This window comes from Pezoporus wallicus, unplaced genomic scaffold, assembly GCF_028554395.1.
Source record: "Pezoporus wallicus isolate ANWC-B61680 ecotype Strahan unplaced genomic scaffold, APGP_CSIRO_Pwel_v1 contig_8824, whole genome shotgun sequence".
In the NCBI taxonomy this organism is placed as follows: domain Eukaryota; kingdom Metazoa; phylum Chordata; class Aves; order Psittaciformes; family Psittacidae; genus Pezoporus; species Pezoporus wallicus.
In genome coordinates, this window is record NW_026642442.1 from 145,814 (window position 1) to 168,353 (window position 22,540).

The window sequence follows — 22,540 nt, forward strand, 5'->3', positions numbered from 1 at the left end:
CGGGACAGCGGCACAGGGCTCGGGGCGGCCGGGAGCCGCCGGGGCTGGGCCGGGAGCCGCAGCGCTGGGAGGAGCGGAGCTGCCCGCTCCGAAGGACTCGAGGATGGAGCCGCTGCAGCGCCCCCGCCGGGGTGAGCCCGCCCGGGCCAAGGGCTGGGAATGGACTCGCTGGGCAAGGAGCATCCCTCCACAGGGACCACAGCCAGCACAGCGTCCCCAGAGCATCCCGCGGGCACCGGAGGTGGCCTCAAGTGTGCACCCTGAGGGCTTCTGGGGCGGGGAGGCTTGGTTGGATGGGGGGCAACGGAGAGAGGGGGGACGATAAAGAGCTGGCACGGTGTGGTTCCAATGGGTGGCTGTGGTTGCACTGGGTCAGTGTGGTTGCAATGAGTGGCTGTGGTTGCACTGGGTCAGTGTGGTTCCAGTGGGTGGCTGTGGTTGCACTGGGTCAGTGTGGTTCCAATGGGTGGCTGTGGTTGCACTGGGTCAGGTGGTTCCAATGGGTGGCTGTGGTTGCACTGGGTCAGTGTGGTTGCAATGAGTGGCTGTGGTTGCACTGGGTCAGTGTGGTTGCAATGAGTGGCTGTGGTTGCACTGGGTCAGTGTGGTTCCAATGGGTGGCTGTGGTTGCACTGGGTCAGTGTGGTTCCAATGGGTGGCTGTGGTTGCACTGGGTCAGGGTGGTTCCAATGGGTGGCTGTGGTTGCACTGGGTCAGTGTGGTTCCAGTGGGTGGCTGTGGTTGCACTGGGTCAGTGTGGTTCCAATGGGTGGCTGTGGTTGCACTGGGTCAGTGTGGTTGCAATGAGTGGCTGTGGTTGCACTGGGTCAGTGTGGTTCCAATGGGTGGCTGTGGTTGCACTGGGTCAGTGTGGTTCCAATGGGTGGCTGTGGTTGCACTGGGTCAGGGTGGTTCCAATGGGTGGCTGTGGTTGCACTGGGTCAGTGTGGTTGCAATGAGTGGCTGTGGTTGCACTGGGTCAGTGTGGTTGCAATGAGTGGCTGTGGTTGCACTGGGTCAGGGTGGTTCCAATGGGTGGCTGTGGTTGCACTGGGTCAGTGTGGTTCCAATGGGTGGCTGTGGTTGCACTGGGTCAGGGTGGTTCCAATGGGTGGCTGTGGTTGCACTGGGTCAGTGTGGTTCCAGTGGGTGGCTGTGGTTGCACTGGGTCAGTGTGGTTCCAATGGGTGGCTGTGGTTGCACTGGGTCAGTGTGGTTCCAATGGGTGGCTGTGGTTGCACTGGGTCAGTGTGGTTCCAATGGGTGGCTGTGGTTGCACTGGGTCAGGGTGGTTCCAATGGGTGGCTGTGGTTGCACTGGGTCAGTGTGGTTCCAGTGGGTGGCTGTGGTTGCACTGGGTCAGTGTGGTTCCAGTGGGTGGCTGTGGTTGCACTGGGTCAGTGTGGTTCCAATGGGTGGCTGTGGTTGCACTGGGTCAGGGTGGTTCCAATGGGTGGCTGTGGTTGCACTGGGTCAGTGTGGTTCCATTGGGTGGCTGTGGTTGCACTGGGTCAGGGTGGTTCCAATGGGTGGCTGTGGTTGCACTGGGTCAGTGTGGTTCCAGTGGGTGGCTGTGGTTGCACTGGGTCAGGGTGGTTGCAATGGGTGGCTGTGGTTGCACTGGGTCAGGGTGGTTCCAATGGGTGGCTGTGGTTGCACTGGGTCAGGGTGGTTCCAATGGGTGGCTGTGGTTGCACTGGGTCAGTGTGGTTCCAGTGGGTGGCTGTGGTTGCACTGGGTCAGTGTGGTTCCAGTGGGTGGCTGTGGTTGCACTGGGTCAGTGTGGTTCCAGTGGGTGGCTGTGGTTGCACTGGGTCAGTGTGGTTCCAATGGGTGGCTGTGGTTGCACTGGGTCAGTGTGGTTCCAATGGGTGGCTGTGGTTGCACTGGGTCAGGGTGGTTCCAATGGGTGGCTGTGGTTGCACTGGGTCAGTGTGGTTCCAGTGGGTGGCTGTGGTTGCACTGGGTCAGGGTGGTTGCAATGGGTGGCTGTGGTTGCACTGGGTCAGGGTGGTTCCAATGGGTGGCTGTGGTTGCACTGGGTCAGGGTGGTTCCAGTGGGTGGCTGTGGTTGCACTGGGTCAGTGTGGTTCCAATGGGTGGCTGTGGTTGCACTGGGTCAGTGTGGTTCCAATGGGTGGCTGTGGTTGCACTGGGTCAGGGTGGTTCCAATGGGTGGCTGTGGTTGCACTGGGTCAGTGTGGTTGCAATGGGTGGCTGTGGTTGCACTGGGTCAGTGTGGTTCCAATGGGTGGCTGTGGTTGCACTGGGTCAGTGTGGTTCCAGTGGGTGGCTGTGGTTGCACTGGGTCAGTGTGGTTCCAGTGGGTGACTGTGGTTGCACTGGGTCAGTGTGGTTGCAATGGGTGGCTGTGATTGCACTGGGTCAGTGTGGTTCCAGTGGGTGGCTGTGGTTGCACTGGGTCAGTGTGGTTCCAGTGGGTGGCTGTGGTTGCACTGGGTCAGTGTGGTTCCAGTGGGTGGCTGTGGTTGCACTGGGTCAGTGTGGTTCCAGTGGGTGGCTGTGGTTGCACTGGGTCAGTGTGGTTCCAGTGGGTGGCTGTGGTTGCACTGGGTCAGGGTGGTTGCACTGGGTCAGTGTGGTTCCAATGGGTGACTGTGGTTGCACTGGGTCAGTGTGGTTCCAGTGGGTGGCTGTGGTTGCACTGGGTCAGTGTGGTTGCAATGAGTGGCTGTGGTTGCACTGGGTCAGTGTGGTTCCAATGGGTGGCTGTGGTTGCACTGGGTCAGTGTGGTTCCAATGGGTGGCTGTGGTTGCACTGGGTCAGTGTGGTTCCAGTGGGTGGCTGTGGTTGCACTGGGTCAGTGTGGTTGCAATGGGTGGCTGTGGTTGCACTGGGTCAGGGTGGTTCCAATGGGTGGCTGTGGTTGCACTGGGTCAGGGTGGTTCCAGTGGGTGACTGTGGTTGCACTGGGTCAGTGTGGTTCCAGTGGGTGGCTGTGGTTGCACTGGGTCAGGGTGGTTCCAGTGGGTGGCTGTGGTTGCACTGGGTCAGGGTGGTTCCAGTGGGTGGCTGTGGTTGCACTGGGTCAGGGTGGTTCCAGTGGGTGGCTGTGGTTGCACTGGGTCAGTGTGGTTCCAGTGGGTGGCTGTGGTTGCACTGGGTCAGTGTGGTTGCAATGAGTGGCTGTGGTTGCACTGGGTCAGTGTGGTTCCAGTGGGTGGCTGTGGTTGCACTGGGTCAGTGTGGTTGCAATGGGTGGCTGTGGTTGCACTGGGTCAGGGTGGTTGCAATGAGTGGCTGTGGTTGCACTGGGTCAGTGTGGTTCCAGTGGGTGGCTGTGGTTGCACTGGGTCAGTGTGGTTCCAATGGGTGGCTGTGGTTGCACTGGGTCAGTGTGGTTCCAGTGGGTGGCTGTGGTTGCACTGGGTCAGTGTGGTTCCAGTGGGTGGCTGTGGTTGCACTGGGTCAGTGTGGTTCCAATGGGTGACTGTGGTTGCACTGGGTCAGTGTGGTTCCAATGGGTGACTGTGGTTGCACTGGGTCAGTGTGGCTCCAGTGGGTGGCTGTGGTTGCACTGGGTCAGTGTGGTTCCATTGGGTGGCTGTGGTTGCACTGGGTCAGTGTGGTTCCAGTGGGTGGCTGTGGTTGCACTGGGTCAGTGTGGTTCCAGTGGGTGGCTGTGGTTGCACTGGGTCAGGGTGGTTCCAGTGGGTGGCTGTGGTTGCACTGGGTCAGTGTGGTTCCAATGGGTGGCTGTGGTTGCAATGGGTCAGTGTGGTTCCAGTGGGTGGCTGTGGTTGCACTGGGTCAGGGTGGTTCCAGTGGGTGGCTGTGGTTGCACTGGGGGCAGTGCGGGTTTTTGGGGTGTTTCAGAGGGATTTTGGTGCCCAAGCGCTGGCAGTGCGGATGGCGAAGGAGGGCAGTGACGGCAGGCAAAGGGCATGGCTGCAGGCGGGGTCTCCTTCCATCTGAAGCCGGCTGAGCCCCTGCCCCTGTGGCTGGACTTGGCTGGGGGGGTTCAACCCCTCTGGGGGCTGAGCCATCAGCTGGGGCAGCTTTCCCCAGCCAAAGCAACCCTCGGGGCTGCTCCCAGCCCCCAGTCCCTGCTCCTTTAACACAAACCTCACCACTGGGGGCATTTTTGTGGCCCCCAGTCCTGGGATCCCGCCTGGACTTGCTCATCCCAAAGCTCCCTCCTTTTACCCGACCTCTGGGTGCGGACAGGCTCGGCCCGGCCCCGTGACCCGCGGCAGGCACCGGAGATCCCAATTTCACCGTTTTTAAGCCCAGCTCCCGTTTCAGGGGAAGGGAGAGGAAAAACCTGGCTCCGGCCCCAGGGAGGGCCCTGGGTCAGGTCTGGGGTGTTGAGGAGCCGATGTCCGCGCTGCTTCCCAGCGGGAGGGCTCTGGTGGAGCCCCCGCATGGCGCGGGGGGCTCGGGGCACTCATCCCGTGCTCCCACCTGCAGCATCCCGGCAGGAAGCAGGGCAGGGCGGGGGGGGCTGCGGCCCTGCTCACCACGAAGGGGTCGGAGGAGGTTGTTTGAATGCTCTGAGCAGGGAAGCGTGTGCACGAGCCGTTATCCCGGACTAAAGCAACCCCTGCGGGCAGCAGCCGTTCTCCTTCCTGCGCATCTCCCTTCCCTGCCCATCTCCCTTCCCTGCCCGTCCTTCCTTCGGGATGAGGCTGCCGCTCCCGCTGCCGAGGCACCGCTCTGCTCGTTCCCCTTCCTCCCACGCTCCATCCCCTCCTCCCAACCCCGTCCCAGAGCCCCGTGTCCCATTGCTGCCAGCGGGGCCGGTGCCATCCTGCCAACACCAGCCCCTGGATGGGGGCACGGAGGGGTTTGGGGCACGAGGCTGCCTGAAGGGTGAGCAGGGGTTGGGGGTTGGACGTGGGGGACAATTCGCCCCTTGAGTTGCTCGTGTCCATTCGGGAAGGGACAGAGGGAGGAATGCTCGGCTGCCCTGCAGCCCCTGCTGAGCCGCTGCGCAGGATGGGCTGCGGGCCCTGCACTGCTGCTGCAGGCACGGCTTGCTGAGGTGGGTGCTGCTCAGCCCCGGAGCGCCGGCGGATGTGTGGGGCCTGGGGCTTTCTGTGCCCTCCTCTGCGGCCATTCCCCTGTGGAGGCAGCTCAGTTCCTTCTCCTTCAGCCCAGGGCCTGCGTGTGCCACCCTGGGGACAAGCGGCTGCACTCGGGTGGTGATGGAGCCCGTGCTGTCACTGGTACCCACTTGGAGCCATAAAGGAGAGGGGACAGGGCAGGGGCTGCTGCATTAGAATCATAGAATAGTCAGGGTTGGAAAGGACCTTAAGATCATCCAGTTCCAACCCCCTGCCATGGGCAGGGACACCTCACACTGAACCATGGCACCCAAGGCTCTGTCCAACCTGGCCTTAAACACCACCAGGGATGGAGCATTCACAGCCTCCCTGGGCAACCCATTCCAGTGCCTCAGCACCCTCACAGGAAAGAATTTCTCCTTAGATCCAATCTAAACTTCCCCTGTTTCAGTTTGAACCCGTTACCCCTTGTCCTGTCACTGCAGTCCCTAATGAAGAGTCCCTCCCCAGCATCCCTATAGGCCCCCTTCAGACACTGGAAGGCTGCTATGAGGTCTCCACGCAGCTTCTCTTCTCCAGGCTGAACAGCCCCAACTTCCTCAGCCTGTCTTCATACAGGAGGTGCTCCAGCCCCTGAGCATCCTCGTGGCCTCCTCTGGACTTGTTCCAACAGTTCCATGTCCTTTTTATGTTGAGGACCCCAGAACTGCACACAATGCTCCAGGTGAGGTCTCATGAGAGCAGAGCAGAGGGGCAGGATCACCTCCTTGGACCTGCTGGTCACGCTGCTTTGGATGCAGACCGGGATATGGTTGGTTTCTGGGCTGCATGGATGGAGAGGTGCTTGGAGATGAGGATCAACAGGCAGAAAACATGGGAGATGGATCAATTTTGGGGGTACGGGACCAGGGACCAGACAGGGACGGGGGAGGCTGAACGTGAGGCTCCCTCCCACCTGCATAAACCTCACAGGGCTGGACCAGTGGAGCTGGAGCACCCACTCTTGTCACGTTCCCTGAGGAGAGGCCCACGCGGGGCTTTCAGCTCCCCTCACATTCCTGCTCCCAGCCATTTCTCTTCTTGCTGCAGCAGGAGAACCACCACAGGCCGCTGTAGGTGTTTCGTATCCATCTTTACTGGCGTTCTCCAGCCTCTCCCTGTACATCCATCACTTTGCCAATGAGGACAAACAGAGCTGCCCTCCTTCCTCCGCCTCGGCTCTGCGGTCCAGGGAGACCCAGCCACCCTTTATTGAGCACGACGGCTCCAGGCTCTGTCAGCACCCAAAACTGAGAGCTCCACCTCCCCCCTGAAGCTTTAGCAGCATCTTTGGCCTTCGCAGCCTGACCCGTTGACTTCCAGGCTTAACGGAGGCTGTCGAGCTCCTTCACTTCTCCTTGTCCCTCTTCTTGCTCTTCCTCTGGCTCGTGAGCTCGCTGAGCTTCTTGTCCAGGCGCCGCTGGAGAAGGGCTCTCCTGGCCGGGTCCAGGGAGCCGCCCCCGGGGAACAGGAGCCCTTCCCTGCCGCTGCGCTGCCGCGCCTGCGCCTTGGCCTTGTCCCCGCAGCCGTGAGCCTGGGGGGAGAGCACAGACACCGGTGGGAAACGGGGACCGCGCTCACACACGGGGCAACGGGGTGGCTGCACTGCCAGAGCCTGGAAAGCCGGCTCCTCTGCAGCCCTCCAAACCCACCCCCATTCAGCCACAGCTCCTGCAGCAGAGAACACGAGTGTGAAGGTGATTTTTCCCTATCTGCAATGTGCAGCGGGAGAACAATCCCCTCGGAGAGGGTAAGCGCGTGCCTCCTTCAGGGGCAGGCTCCATCCACGGGATCTTCCCTGGGGCTCACGAGAGCCAGGAATAAACCGGAGCTCCTGATCACGTTCTCTGCTAGTACAGAGAGACTTGAGGGGCAAGGAGGGAAACGGGACAAGAGACTCGGAAACGAGAAGAGACCTTTCCAGCCATCCCCTGCTGCTCGGTGCGAGCACATCTGCGCTCTGCCGTGGAATGACAAGGCTTCATGACACTGATTGTGCAGGCAAACCTTCACCAAACCCCGTCTGGGCTGAAGCCAAAGGCCCTGCTTAAGGTTTAAGCCGAGCTCAAACCACCCTGAATCACCTCCACCAGGTAGGATCCCAGCCCGTCCTGCTGTGACAGAGTGAGATGGTTTAGTGTGATGTGTCCCTGCCCACGGCAGGGAGGTGGAACTGGATGATCTTAAGGTCCTTTCCAACCCAAACCATTCCTTGACTCTATGCCAGAGCTCCCTGGCCATGGAGCAGGCTGTCAGTGCCTGAAACAGCCCATGGCTCCTGGCCAGGATGGGGGCTGCTGAGCCCATTGCCCAACCTAAACCAGTTGGAGCTAAGAGACCCGCCAGACCAACCTTAAAAGAGGCAGTAACCCCACCTCAGCAGGGGCTGGAGCACAGGCATCAGCCACTGGGATCTGCTGTGCTGTGCTGTGCTGCATGGAGGGGGCTTCAGCAGCTAAAGGGGAACACAAGTCATAGAATCCCAGCCTGATTTGGGTTGAAGGGACCTTAAAGCTCCTCCAGCTCCAACCCCTGCCATGGGCAGGTACACCTTCCACTAGAGCAGCTTGCTCCAAGCCCCTGTGTCCAACCTGGCCTTGAACACTGCCAGGGATGGAGCAGCCACAGCTTCTCTGGGCACCCTGTGCCAGCGCCTCAGCACCCTCCCAGGGAAGAGCTTCTGCCTAAGAGCTCATCTCAGTCTCCCCTTGGGCAGGTTCAAGCCATTCCCCTTGGCCTGGCCCTCCAGGCCCTTGTCCCAAGCCCCTCTCCAGCTTTCCTCTCGGACCATTTAGGTATCTCCCTTCTGAAGAGGGACCAGAAGCTCCAGCCCCTCTGTGATGGCTCCAGGCACGTGCTGGAGCCCCCCTTGGGGCCAGGCAGGGTTAGGAGGTCTCAGGCCATTTCACATTGAAGCCTGATAACGTCTGGGAAAGGAGCAGAACACAGAAAAGCAACACAAGCTCCCTGGCAGGATTTCACCCTTCCAATGGCTTCCCCCCTCATTGCCATTCAGCAGGGAGAGGCAGCTCTGCAGGGAAGAAATTCATCCCCACACTGGATTGTGAATGACCATAAATACAGCGATTCTTTGCCATGGAAACAGTGCCTGACAGGGGGAGCATCCGCGTGGAGGATTTATAGGTCAGCTGCTAAATGTTGCTAAGCTCTGTGCAGTGAAGAGCTGTGCCTGGGGGATGCAGGATGAGGACGATGGGCACAGGAGGCTGCAGCTCAATGGACAATCATCACCTCTCAGCTCGTGTCCCCGTCACAGCCACGTCAGCTCTGCCCACAGGACTCAGACCCTGAGGCCAGCTTGCAATGAGCATCACGCTGCCAAGCCTGGAGGCTTCAACTGTCTGCCTGCCTCTGCACCCAAACAGAAAGCTGAAGCCTGACATCACTTTAACCTTCGTTTCCTTCCTTCCTTCCTTCCCAGATCTGGGAGGAAAGGGCTGTCAAGCAGCTACGGATGAACAGCAAGAAGCTGTTGGTTTAGTTGCCATCACACTCCCACGTTACAGCAGGTTACAGGGCTGCTGAGATGCCTGATCAAGAGTCCTCCACCGCAAGAAAGCAGAGCAGAGGAGGCAGAGGGACTCCTGTCACTCAGGGGTGGATGGGAGCTAGAGCTGAGTCTGCACAGTGTGGAGCAGCTCAGCTCCAAGCCAGCACAGCACTTAAGGAAATGCCTAACTGCTGCTCTGTGTGGCTCAAGCTTTGTCCCCAGGCTGCAGAGGGAATCAGCTGAGAACTGGGAAGGGCGCGCAGGCTCCCTGCAGTCAGAGCCTTAGGCTCACACCTCTTTGTTTCTCCTCTCTGCCTTGCTGGATCTGCACAACCCGGTGTAAATCGTGGAATCACAGAAGGGCTCGGGCTGGAAAGGACCTTTAGGTCATGCAGTCCCATCGCCCTGCCAGGGAACGGTACAGGAGGGCACAAGGCAGCAGAAGGAAGCGGCAGCAGCCCTGAGGAGGCAGCGTGCAGAGCCCAGGTTAACATCCGCCAGCCCTTCCTCCTGCAGCTCCAAAGCCCCGCCAGAGAGCTGCTGCTTCCAGCCCTCCCAAGCAAGGAGCTCCTGCCTGGGGGCTCCCACACGAAGCCCTCCCCTGCAGCCCCCGTACCTCGGGGACGTGGTGGCTGAGGCAGAAGCGGCGGTGGCAGTGGTGGCAGAGCTGGCCCAGGGTGGCGAGGCTGGCTGTGCAGCGGGGGAAGCCACACGTGCTGTCAGCTTTCACGGCAGCAGAGATCAGGGCGTCGAGGTCTTCTTCTGCCTCTGCTGGCTTGCCTGGGGAGCAGAGAGCACGCTGACCCCCCGGCACCCATCCCCGCAGCACCATGAGCCCCGTTGCTCACAGGCACGAGCGCAGGGCTCCCTCCCGCAGGGTGCCTGGGTGCCCCCCTGCTAAAAGGGAAGAGGAAGGGATGTGTCTGGAGGAAGAACGGCAGCTCCTGCCTGTTTGCCTCTGCCTCTGTGGTTAGGAGGCAGCCACATCCTTCGCTGTGGGCCAGACACTCCTCTTTGTTCCTCTCCCTGCATTTGGGAGCCTCCAATTCCCTGAGCCTGGGATAGGGTCCCCAGTGTTTTCCCTCTGATCTAAGGAATGTGTAACACCCCCTTCCACAGATGCTGCGGCCAAGTGATGCGTGCTCCTGCCAGTCCTCACACCTCTGCAGGGACAAGCATCAGAGCGCTTTCCAAGAGCCACATCCCATCCTCCACGCACCCAGACAAATCCCAAGCCCTGGAGGCAAACCCACGAGGATGAAGCAGCATGCTCCGTTCAGCTAAGCCCATTCATTGTGCTGTTTATGAACACAGTGACCTACCTTTGCCTTCACCTTTGTCCTTCCTCCTGCTGCTGGCCTTGGGCTCCTGAGTCTTCCTCGCTGCCTCCTCCCGCCTGCCTTTCTCCCTCTGTACCCTCTCGAGGTGCAGGGCTTTCAGGTCCACTTTCCCCGTGCCCTGGCTGCTCCCTCCCGGCTCAGCGGGGACAGGGCTTTCGCTGCTGGGACGCCGGGGCCGAGGAAGGGGCTGCTGCTCCCCGGCAAAGGTGGCTGCAGGCAGCGCAGGCTCCGGGGGCTCCTTCCTGCGGACGCTGATGAACCGGTCCCTGCCCTCCCCGGTGCTCCCGTGCTGCAGCCCCAGCTCCTCGGCCATCTGATGAACCAGCATCCGATCGTGGGCGCTGAGGGTCGGGGGGAAATCCAGCTGCACCTCCCTGCTCCCCAGGAAGGCCTCCAGCGCGGCCCTTAGGCGCTCAGCGCCCCCTCTTGCCTCGGGGCTCTCCCTCCCAGGGGCACCGCTGCTCCGCGCCGCTCCTGGCTGCGGCCGCGCTGCTCCGGCTGCTGCTGCCCCGCGCTTCCCCGCGGGCCGTGCCTGCGCCTCGGGGCTGGCTCCCGCAGGCGGCTTTGCCCCCCGGTGCCGCCCGCGCGGCCCCTCCGGGGGGCGGCTCTGGGGCACGAGGTCTCCGAGGTACTCGAAGGCCGAGCGCACGAGGCCGTGGCGGGCGGCGTGGGCCAGCAGGCGCTGCAGGCAGGGCTGCCTGCACACCGTGCCCGCGTCGCAGAGCAGGGCCACGTGGCGCCGGGCGCGCGTCACCGCCACGTTCAGCCGCCGCTCCTCGGCCAGGAAGCCCAGCTCACCTGGGGGACAGGGAACGGGGCCCTCAGCGCCGGCCCCACGCCTGGAGCCCCGTCCGCCAAGGGACGCCGAGGAGTCAGCGGGGACAGGAGCGGGCCCTGGCTCACACCCCCGCCTTCGTTCCCTGCCCCTGCTCGGGGCACATGGCGGAGGACGGCACAGGGGGAGGAGAGATGCTCTCCTGGGGGGCCCACAGCACCCACAGCAAATGCCGTATGGAGCAATGGGGACAAGGCTCACGTTGCAATACACAGGAGCTGCAGGTAAAGAAACCCCCCCTGCCCTATACCTATACCTGTATTACCAGGGGTAAGGGGTTCAAACTCAAACAGGGGAAGCTCAGCTTGGGTGTAAGGCAGAAGCTCTTCGCTGTGAGGGTGCTGAGGCGCTGGCACAGGGTGCCCAGAGAAGCTGTGGCTGCCCCATCCCTGGCAGTGCTCAAGGCCAGGTTGGACACAGGGGCTTGGAGCAAGCTGCTCCAGTGGAAGGGGTTGGGGTTGGAGCTGGGTGATTTTAAGGTCCCTTCCAACCCAAGCCATTCTATGATTCCATGCACGGCCCCCACGTGTCTCCAGGCTCTCGGTGGTTTAGGTAACAGCTATTGAGGCAGCTCTGCAGGGTTTGCTGCTGGAAGAAAAGCAGCGAGAGCTGGCGAATGCCCAGATGAGTCACTGAGGCTCAGCCAAGTGAGAGGGGTCCCGTGGGCAGCTGCTGAGTTCCAGCCCCTGGGGATACAGAGCAGAAGCAGCTCAGGTCTCTGCTGGTGCAGTGACCAGCCCGGCTCGGGTTCTGCCCTGCCCTGCTGTGTCTGGGCAGCGCCAGTTGGTGCTGCCTTTGGGGAGCAGGGGGTGAGGGATCCCCTCTGGGCTCTGCAGCTTAGAGAGAGTTTGCGGTTTTCAGTTCCTCTGGTGTGGTTTTATGTGTTCGGGGCAAGTTCAGCTCCTCTGATGGGGCAAGGGGGCTTCCCGCTGCATTAGGAATGGCTGGTCCAGGTCCCTGGCCTCTTCTGAACTCCGAAATGCAGCTGCAGAAAGGGTCTAGCTTTCTCCCAAGGGCACCAACATCATCCCCTGGGCAAACCAGGCACCACGAGAAGCTGCCTTGTGCTCCCAGGGAAGCCAGTGATTCCTGCCCCCCAGCTGAGCCTTGGCTGCTGGCTGTGCACAGGAAGGGGTTGGGGACACCCACCTTCATGGGGACACCAGCTCCTCCAAGCAAAGGCGAGGTGAGTCACTCCCAAATAAGACCTATTCTTAGTCCTGCCCCACCTCCGTTCTCCCCCAGCACTGCTTTCCTGGCTCCAGGCTTTCTAAAAACACCACAACCACCTCCTCCTTCCATGCATGCTTTCCTCTTTCCTCCCAGACATCAGCACTCCCGGCCCATACCCACTGCTTCATCTCCAGCAGCAAAGGCGGGGAGTGCAGCAACGGATGTGTGTCTCTGGGGGGTGGGAAAAGGGCAGTGATCCATGCATAGGCCAGAGGGGGTTCATGAGGGGTCCCCCGAGCTGCCCCAGAGCCCTTCAGCACCTCCAAAGGAGCCTCCTGGCCCCAGGGCAGCAGCTTTTCCCAGCTCTTACCTCTGGCTGCAGCCGCTCATAGGGAAGAACCTGATTTTCTGCTCCCCCCAGCAGCATGCTCTGTGCAGGACCTGCAGTGCCAGCTCCCGCTTGCTTGCCTTAGGGAACTGACCCAGAAGAGGCTCCAAGCCCAAGAAATCACCTCCCAGGCGTTCACCCTTCGTGGGACACGCTTAGCACTGCAGTGAGCATGGTGCCAACTGCCCTGCCACGCTTAGCATCCTCCTTTAAATCACTTCTGAGGCCTCCCCAGCCTGGAAACCTCCAGGCTAAGCCCTGGCCCTCTCCCCCTGCTGCCTCTCATGGAGCCTTCCCCTGCAACTCTGTCAGCTGAGATGCTCCTTTGTAAAACCCCAAAGGCTGAAGGGAAGCTTCCTGCAGTGAATCAGTTCAGAGCAAAGTGCCAGAGCCTGTCAGAACTGCAATTAAACCCCTTGGCAACGTGACGAGAGACCTCTCAGCAATCACAGTTCCCACTTCTGTCCCGTTCCCCACGGAATAACTCCAGCAGGGAGCCTCACCTTTCCTGTTGGATCTCACGAGCGACAGGATCACTGCCTCTTTCTCTCTTCCTTGGAAACCATCGACTGATTTGATTTCTAGCTCCGGGTAGCTGTGGCCAAGGTGCTCTCTCAGCATGTCCACCTGAAAAACAGGGGACGGGTGTCTTTGAAAGGAAAGCACAAAGTGAAAAGGACGAAAATGGAGCCGTTTTGGTGACGTCCCTTCCTCTCAACCCCCACGGAGGAGATCTCACATCTCCCAGAGGTAAAGCGCTGGCCCCTGAGGCTGGAAGTGGAAAATACCCAGCTAAAACCTCTTCCCTCCATGGCCTCAAGCTGCTTCAGTGGGCATACCTTGGCCTCAAATGCTGATCATACAGTTTGCTTCTGCTGACTTCCCCCTCCCTCTCTCTGAGGCTGTTCTGGTATCACTGCTGGAGCTGTCAGGGTTTGCATGCAGCTCCGTGTGCCTGCCCGGTGTGCACACAGCAGGAGAGGGGCAGCTCACCTGCAGGTTGTAGGGGGCTATCACAGCGATGTCTTTTGCCTTCACACCAGCTTCCAGCAAGGCTCGGATGTGCAAACCAGCCAGCTGCACCTCCCCTAGGGCAGAAGCAGAGGGGTCGGTGAGGGGAGCAGCCTGCTGGGCAGGGGCTGAAGCTGCCAGCTTGGATAAGGCTCAGGGCAACTTCCCCATCTCCCCTTAAACAGCGAGGAAAGGCCGAGGGACCTCCTGCCTGCAGCATTCCCAACCTGGCTTGCTCAGCTCCATGGAGCTCCACAACCTCATTCCCAGGGCTGCGCCGTGCTTGCTTCCTGCCTTTCCAAGTCACCAGCTCACTTAAGCTGAAGAGCTTTCTGAGCAGCACTTGGCTTTCCCTGGGTTTGTTAATCCAAGAGGTCACTGCTAATCCAGGCAATGGGTTATTCTCCCTTTGAAGCAAGACCCTAGAGCCCGCTATAAACTCAGTTCTTCGCTGCAGCTGAGCCCTCCACCCTCCCTTTCGTTCTGCCTTTCAAGTCCCTGCGCTTCTAAACCCCTGTGACCACATCAACACGCTCCAGGCTGATCCATGTGCTCAGACTCCTCATGGGCCGTTTGGGATGGGGCTGCTTCAGAGGGATCTGATGAGGACAAGGTGTGAACTGTTCCACTGGTTCATTGGCTGGACTGGTTTCACCCTCTGTTTTACAGCAAAACACAGGTATAAACCCCAAACTCTGCACCGTGCTGCTCCAAAAGGCTGCCTCCCAGGTCTGGGAGATGGGCATTGAATCCCCTGCTCAAAATCCACGAGTTATCTCTGACAAGTCTTTTTGGCTCTCCATGGAGGGACAAGAGCCTTTCCCTGGATTTAGCGTACAGGAAACAAGAGCCATGTCAATGCTGCTGGGATTTCAAACAGATATTTCAAGTGGTAAAAACTGTGCTTGGATTTTACAGTCCCTTTTCCCATCTTGCCAGAAAGGGACTTGAAAGCCTCAGCATCTGTTGCTGGCATCAGATCTGCACCAGTGAACAGAGGAAAACAAATGAGTCCTGGAGCAGCAGCCCCGATGGTAAAAAAGCTCTTTGGCCACATGAAAGTGATGACAGAAAAGCCTCAGCCACTGGGAGAAGTGCAGCAGAAGCCAGGCAGGGGTGGCTGCAGTAAGTGGGCTCTCGGATGAAGCACCACGTTTTGGACAGCCCCTGCTGCAGAATGGCTGTGGAGCAAGAACTTTCACTCCATCTCCATCATGAAACCTGTATTTTAAGTCAAAACCATCAGGAAACTCAATGTCTTCGGAATACTCCTGGAGCAGAGCCATACAGGACTTCGTGAAGGGAGCACATCTACAGTCTTCCCAGAACAGGCTCATGATCTGCCTTATGTTATTTGTGTAAAGCATCTGTCACAGGGATCCTCCACCCTATCCCTGTCCACAGCATGGAGAAATGTCTCTGCAAGGGAACAAGGCAGCCAGTGTGGCCACCTGCAAGCTGGGCACTGTCACTGTGATCTGTGGCCACTTTGCTCTGGCTCAGAGTCCTTTGAGATTGAGGATTTATGGAGGAAACGGTCTCTCAAGCAAGGCTCCCTGGGGATCCCACCTTCCCTGCTACCTGCTCCGGAGGGGACATCTCTGGGATGTGGATCACTGAGCCCATGGGAAGCTGAAGGCCAACAACGCATTCCAAACCACGGTACCTGGATTCCCCTTGGACTGCTCATCTTCCAGCTCCAGCTCAAACAGGTCACAGCCAGCAGTGTCTATAAGCAGGAAGGGAGTTGTGGTCTCCTCTGTGGAGGTGACGCCCGGCAGGTCCCTGCACAAGATATGTGGGAAAGGGCCAGTGAACAACACGGATATTTCACCCCAGGGATGATCAGCTGCGGTGTCCTCACTCCTCCCACCACCACTGCGAGGACAGGGGGAAAATGGATCTTGCTTCTGAGGGATGAGGCTGCAGGGCAGCAGGGCTGTTGTCTGGGGTGAAAAGGCAGAAGACTGGCTCTGGAGGTGGTGAAGAATGACAGAAACTGAGCACTGAGGTCCCTCTATCCTTCCACCAAGCTCTGGTCCCTTTGCATTTGCAGTGCTGCTGCCAAAGACCACGCCACACACAGCAAGAGCCAAGGGGGGCCCTTTAGCTCCGGTGGAGTCACAGAACCCCAGAGGCCAGGGGGAATGGCAAACCCATCGCAGGGAAGGACAAGCCCTGCATGTGGCGGATGAAAAACCCGTCTGTGCTCACATCCAGGGCAGGGCAGTGACTCACTTGAGCAAGTGCTGGGCTACGGTGGGGTGCGCAGTGAGGCGGCCGCCGTAAAGCTCGGAGGAAGCCCAGCGCATGATGGCCTCGTGCATGCGGTACTGCACCGTCAGCATCCTCACCACCTTCTGCCCGTACCTCCCGATGAGCCGCTCCATCAGGCTGAGGGCAAGGCCCTGGGCAGCAGCCCTGCAAGGGAAAAGCAAGTCAGAGGTGAGGGTCTGCTGGTCCGAGGTACAGATTTAACCCTCTTTGGGCTAAAGACTCCACCAGGCAGAGCTCCGGCTGGAAGTGAGCACAGTGCTGATGCAGAACCGGCAGGAAACCCCTGGTGTTAACAACAGCTATCCTGAGGTGTCTCTTGTAATGACACACAATAAAGTGTGGGGGAGGCAGCAACCCCCAGCAAGCCTGAGCAAGAAACGCCCTTCCATGCACTAACAGCAGGCTTTCCTCCGCAGGGATCTACATGAAGTCATAGCCTGAATTAACAACTGCTCGCAAATCGTTCACCTGATAACAAATTTCCTAGTATTTTACCACTCAATTATTCCTGCAATCAAGGACTTCTTGGCCAAAACAATCATAAGAGCACTGAGCAGAAGGGGCGTTAAGTAGCAATTGCTATAGAGAAGTTAAATTGGGAAAGGTTGGACAGACTCACACATCCGATGCTCAGGAGAACCCACTTTAAAGCACCTAAAGTAAAGCTAGGAAAGCTGACCTGACCAGAGTAAGGCCAGAGCTCCCACGGTTCGCTGCTAACCTGTTTTCACCTTGCTTCACGTGCAGGGAGAGGCTGCACTTTGCTCAGATGCACCTTCCTGGTGATGGGGGTACAGGGGAGAGCCCAGTGAGGACGAAGCCCTGCTCTCTGCACAGGTAAGGTTTCCTCCTCCAGGCCTTGAAGAAATGCTGCACATTACAACGATGGCTGTACCAAGTGGAACAAAGTATTTCAGGGGCTTTGGTGCCCAGTGTGCTGTGAAATACCCTCCATGTGCTGGGTGTGAGCAGTCAGCCTGCCTGTGCATGTCAGAGGCTCATTACCAGGGCAACAAGAGAGGGATGGAGCGGTGCCCGCAGTCATGCTGCATCTTTTCTTATTCATCCTCCGGGTTTCTGGTCTCCCCCCTTAGAGACAGAAGGAGACGTGGCTGTGGCTCTGATCTCTGCTCTGCACCGCTGAGTCTGGACAGCACAGGCTGGACAAGGATGTCACTGTGTTTTCCTACCCCATTAAGCTCTTGGATGGCAAAACCAGACTGAGGCTGTGGTGGCCATGCAGTTATCAGCCGGGCCTCCCTGTCCTGCTGTAGTTCTAAGAGGTTTCACACACCGGTTAAGTGAGGCTGTCAGAATTCCCCCTTTCTCTTTGGCTAGTGTGGATTTTGTTTAATCCTTACAAGCAGGAAGGAGGAGGGTGGCTTGTTCTTACCAGCTGTGGGGGCTACCAAAGTAATCCGGGGCCTGACGCTTGCTCTGCAGTGACCAAGTGAGCGCAAATCCACTTGGACCGACAGGCAAATCAGCGAACTTCTGAGCAAGGAGGACTCACACATGGGTGTGGGATGTGGGACACCCAGACCCGCTGCTGACTAACCATGGCAGAATACTCCTGGGCCTGTCTAAGAAACTAGCAGAGCGCCAGAGGCCTGAGGAGTGTCTCAGCTGCCTCAGAGTGTAAGAACAAACGAATAAATCAAAGCCCCGATGTGGAGACAAATTAATGAGGATGTCAGAAAAGGATGGAGTGAGGAACGAAATGAAAACAAGGAAAACAAATGTTCCTGTCAGAGCAGGGAGTGTCCTGGCATTGAGATGTCCCTGGGAGCCAGCCAGAACCCAGCAGGAGGCCTGGAGCTGATGTTCATGGGCTCTGGAGCAGCAGGACTGGTACTCACCATCACTGGGAGCTCTTTCAGAGGAAACCCACCCAGCAAGGACAAGGTGCAGTGAATGTACTGGGGGGGGGGGAATGCCCTCTGCATCCTGAGCTAACTCTAGTATGGCACAGAGCAGCAAAGAGGAACAGCCTCCAGACTGCACCAGAACTCCCCTGGCCTCAAGTGGAAACAAACTTGATGATGATCACAGAATCCCAGAACAGTTTGAGTTGAAGGGACCTTAAAGTTCCTCCAGCTCCAACCCCTGCCACGGGCAGGGACCCCTTCCACTGGAGCAGCTTGCTCCAAGCCCCTGTGTCCAACCTGGCCTTGAGCACTGCCAGGGATGGGGCAGCCACAGCTTCTCTGGGCACCCTGTGCCAGCGCCTCAGCACCCTCCCAGGGAAGAGCTTCTGCCTAAGAGCTCAGCTCAGTCTCCCCTCGGGCAGGTTAAAGCCACTCCCCTTGGCCTGTCCCTGCAGGCTCTTGGCCAAAGCCCCTCTCCATCTCACTCAGCCCTAGGAGACACCACAGGTTTCCTGTATGATGTGGGATGAAATGGGGAGTGATCCTTCTGTCCTCTTCATGCTGTTCATTCAGATCAGAGCAGAACACACACCACCCCCAACACAAAAGGGTATCAGCTGGAGTCTCCCAGGGCTAACCTAACCTACTTCAGTAACAAACAGAGTGCTGGCTTTTCTCTGGTCCCTCCTGCGTGGCTTCTCTGACAGCCTCTGCTCGGGTTGAGCTCCTCTGATGCTTTCCCCTAAGGGCAGGGACAAACTCAGGTCTCAGCTTTGCTGTCTGGTTTTACAGAGCTGGACATCTCCCAGACTCCCACTGGGCTGGATTTGCTTCGCACCAGCTGGCAGGTTCAGGAGTTACTCAGGGATGTGTGGTTCGGTTGATACCCTGGAGGGAAGGAATGCCACCCAGAGGGACCTCGACACACATGTGAGCTGGGCTGATGCCAACCTCATGGAGTTTAACCATGACAAGTGCAAGGTCCTACACCTGGGTCAGAGCAATCCCAGGCCCAGCTACAGGTTGGGCAGAGAAGAGATTCAGAGCAGCCCAAGGAGAAGGACTTGGGGGTGTTGGTTGAGCCGGCTTCAGTGGGTGCTCGCAGCCCAGAAACCAACCGTGTCCTGGGCTGCATCCAAAGTAGCATGACCAGCAGGTCCAAGGAGGTGATCCTGCCCCTCTGCTCTGCTCTCGTGAGACCTCACCTGGAGCATTGTGTGCAGTTCTGGGGTCCTCAACATAAAAAGGACATGGAACTGTTGGAACAAGTCCAGAGGAGGCCACGAGGATGCTCAGGGGCTGGAGCACCTCCTGTATGAAGACAGGCTGAGGAAGTTGGGGCTGTTCAGCCTGGAGAAGAGAAGGCTGTGGGGAGACCTCAGAGCAGCTTCCAGTGTCTGAAGGGGGCCTATAGGGATGCTGGGGAGGGACTCTTCATTAGGGACTGCAGTGACAGGGCAAGGGGTAACGGGTTCAAACTGAAACAGGGGAAGTTTAGACTGGATCTAAGGAGGAAATTCTTTCCTGTGAGGGTGCTGAGGCACTGGAATGGGTTGCCCAGGGAGGTTGTGAATGCTCCATCCCTGGCAGTGTTCAAGGCCAGGTTGGACAGAGCCTTGGGTGCCATGGTTTAGTGTGAGGTGTCCCTGCCCATGGCAGGGGGTTGGAACTGGATGATCTTAAGGTCCTTTCCAACCCTATTCTATGTAACTGAAGATCAGCTGGTGCAGGGAGCAGCATTGCAGCAGCTTTACCTTTTGGGCTAGAACAGAGACTTGCTGCAGAGAGGCAGCACTGGAGGCACAGCCCATCATCCTCTGAGCAGGCTGAAGGCAGCCTGGCTTTTTGCACTTCATCTTCCAGAAGGCAGCTGAGCTCTGGTGCCCAGTGCCTGGGTCATGGACCTGCCAATGCCCCGAGCAGTGATGCTGTTCAGTGAAGCAAGCTTTTCAGGTGATAAGCCATTGTCAGGCCCAGACATAACTGTGAGCACTGACACACATACATGCTCTGCTCTATTCTGGTTTGAATCTGTTGTTAATCCTTAAACATCCCTAAGGTTTCTCACGCAGAGCTGATTACCCCACATGAGATGGGAGCTGCCCTCACCACTGCCTGCCCTGCAGCTGCTGAGGCTGAAGGGTCCAAGGTCTGGCTCCTTGCCACCCTCTCTCTCAGTTTTACCCAGAGCAGTGCTCTGTAGAGGTGGGATTTAAAAAACCTGGGAAGAAGCCATGCAAAGTGCCAACAAAACTGTCAGGCTCCTTTTAAACTCTTCCACTGGCAATAGTTGTGGTATCTGACTCCAGACTGAATCCTTCCTATGTGGTGTGAGCTAAGGAGGCTCCAGCCCTGACCTGCTTCTCCCTACCCTAGGCTAACAATGCTGTCCCTCAGCACAGAGCCCAGCCTCTCCTCAGCTCCCTTGGTTGCCCATCTGTCTTCTGCATGGGGGTAATGGTATCTATCCCCAGTTTTCAGATGGGAAAACCCAGGCAGGGTCACAGCCTGCAACCTCCCCGTCAATACAGGTGAGAGCAGAGGGCAGGGGGGTCTGGCCAGGCTTTGTGCAGCCCTGTCACCCCAGCAGGCAGTGCAGGAGTGTGCCCATCGCCTGCAAGCAACAACGTGTGCATCTGAGAGCAGCAGAATGAGATGACACAGCAGCCTGGTATCTGCACCATCTCTTACCTCTGCTGGGAGCTGCTCCCTCCCTGGGGTTTCATTTCCTTCTTCAAGATTCAAGAGAGACAACAGATATGTATCTATCCAGCTCATTATTCTTTGGAAGCAGGAGAGAAGGTTATGAAGTGAGCCCTGTTTGCTCTGCACGATGATGGCTCTAATGTCAGATCTCAGGTTAGATGAACACGTGCAGGTTTATAGCCTGAACTACCCAAGGGCTCCCCAGTAATACCTGCAGTACTCCCTTGAAGCACAGGCAATTTACAGCAGCCACAAACTAATTGTACTTGCTAGGTATTGTAGGGATGGGGAGGTTGGCTAATTGCTGTGCTGTGTGGTGACACAGCACCTCGCTGAGCCAGCTCCAACAGTAACACATTCAATAAATCCAGGTGGAACCACAGCAGCAGATTTAATAAAGGGAAGAGAAGACTTGGATGGAAGGGGAATGAGCTGGAATCCACTGTGCAGAGCCTGCAGCAGCAGAGCAGGGAGCCAGGCCACGATTCCTGCCAGGAGCAAGGGGGCTTTGTGTAGGAAACCAGATCATCCTTCTTAAACCCAACCATTTTGAAGTGTAGGTACCAATCCTGGGCAGTGAAACTGGAATTCACGTGTGGTTTGCTCACCTTTGCTGGTTCCATTCCACTAGTTTGATGTGACTGCTTTAAGGTGGGTTTTGAACAGGTTTTCCAACCACTCCCAATATTGGTTTGCACAACAGAGAAAATGAGAATTCAGGTAAGTGCTGCTAAGTGGAAGTGAGAAGGTGCCCCTGCTGCTGACAGGTCTCTCAGGAGAAACATCAGTCAGTAATCCAGCAGTAGTGCACAGTGCAAGTACTGCTCACTACAGAGAAAACCAGAGCAAACAACACAGGCCCCTGTGCTGCTGAAGGAGCACAGCAGTGTCCCATAGAATCCCAGACTGATTCAGGTTGAAGGGACTTCAAAGCTCATCCAGTTCCAATCCCCTGTTCCTACAACACTCAAGACTCCTTCAGGCCAGGTCTCTGCTCCCACATGGATGAGAGCCTGAGACCTTTGAGACCTCCCAGCAGCTCCAGAGGCTGCCTCCCCATTGCTCTCCCTGTCTGCACACTCAGAGCCCTGCACGCCCTGGAGCTGCTGCCCTGCAGGCACTCAGCAGCACAAAAAGCACCATGGAACTACACACTTTGCTCTTAGGTGACCAGTCAGCAGCAGGTAGAGCAACCAAGTGTCATCTCCTGACCCTGTTAAACTTGGAGCAGTGCTCACCAGTAAAGCAGGCTGGATGTAACGGGCAGCATGACCCAACCCAGCTCACGGGGATCCCAATAAAGAACCCACCCTAACGAAACGTCTTCACATATGAGGCATTCAGAAGCATTTGGCTGCATAAACAAGAGGAGGACCCAGGACCATGAACTGCTCCTTACTTGTGGGAGATGATGGTGGGGGGAAGCTGTTTGTGGTCCCCGGCCAGGATGCACTTGGGAGCCTTCAGCAGAGGTACCCAGCAGCTGGCTTCCAGCGCCTGAGCACACTCATCTATCACCACGAGGTCAAAGTGGTTGTCAGGAAGCAGCTTCAGGGGGCCCTCAGAGGAAGCACCTATGAAAGGAGAAGGGGCAGCTCAGCAGGGAAGCACAGAGAGTACAAACCAAACTGCACAGTCTTGACAGAGGGAGGCAGGTAGAATCATGCTTCTTTGCACAGATTTAGGATTTCAGCCCTGCAATCCGTTCATCTGCCTATGTCAGAACTGGTTTTACCAATACCTGTTTGTCCTTTTTAGCCCTGGCATCTGGGCCAGGGAGCTTCCAAGTATCTTTGCAAACAACAGAAACCAGATGACAAGCAGAACATGCTTGAATCCTTCACTCAGAGCAGGAGCAGAGCAGCAGCACTGATGGACACCCGCTTCCCAGCCGCCCCCTCATGCAAACAGCTTCTCACCAACCCAGACTAAAGGGTGATGGATGTGAGACCCACCTTGCCTGAGGCACTAAGGGACAGCCAAGAGGGGAAGATCAGTTGAGACTCAACTCCTCTGCCCTGCAGATCTGCGGGTCTGTGCTGCTCTGGCCTTCCCTGGGGCAGCAGAAGGGGCAGCACAGGAGGCTCGAATCACACAGCCACAGCCTGGGCTGGTTTTCCATCCATCTGTAGTGCCACCCAACCAACCTCCCACACATCCTACTGTAACCCAGGCAGGAGCCCACAGTGACCCTCACATTGAGCAGAGCTGTGCATTTCAGAGGCCTCAAGCGGATCCCTGCAGCTCAGAAGCAAAAGGGAGGCAAAGGGGCAGAGGAGGGTGAAGAAGCCAGCCAAGGAGAGTGTTTCACAGCCTTCACCAGGATGGTTCTGCAAAGCTCCTGTGCTCTGAAGGCAGCACTGA

General features: G+C 58.0%; 1 protein-coding gene across 1 annotated transcript in view; it reads right to left on the reverse strand.

Annotated features, from left to right (window-relative positions):
* Window positions 1-6,362: 6,362 nt before the first annotated feature.
* The window catches only part of IGHMBP2 (immunoglobulin mu DNA binding protein 2), a 31,867-nt gene continuing 15,689 nt past the window's right edge, over window positions 6,363-22,540 (reverse strand). Inside the window, exons 8-15 of the mRNA XM_057430554.1 lie at window positions 21,576-21,750; window positions 15,564-15,746; window positions 14,992-15,110; window positions 13,308-13,402; window positions 12,818-12,941; window positions 9,901-10,716; window positions 9,195-9,358; window positions 6,363-6,601 (exon numbers count right to left, since the gene is read on the reverse strand). Of these exons, the coding sequence (XP_057286537.1) occupies window positions 6,416-6,601; window positions 9,195-9,358; window positions 9,901-10,716; window positions 12,818-12,941; window positions 13,308-13,402; window positions 14,992-15,110; window positions 15,564-15,746; window positions 21,576-21,750 (1,862 nt within the window). The 3' untranslated portion in view covers window positions 6,363-6,415. The remainder of the gene's footprint in view (window positions 6,602-9,194; window positions 9,359-9,900; window positions 10,717-12,817; window positions 12,942-13,307; window positions 13,403-14,991; window positions 15,111-15,563; window positions 15,747-21,575; window positions 21,751-22,540) is intronic.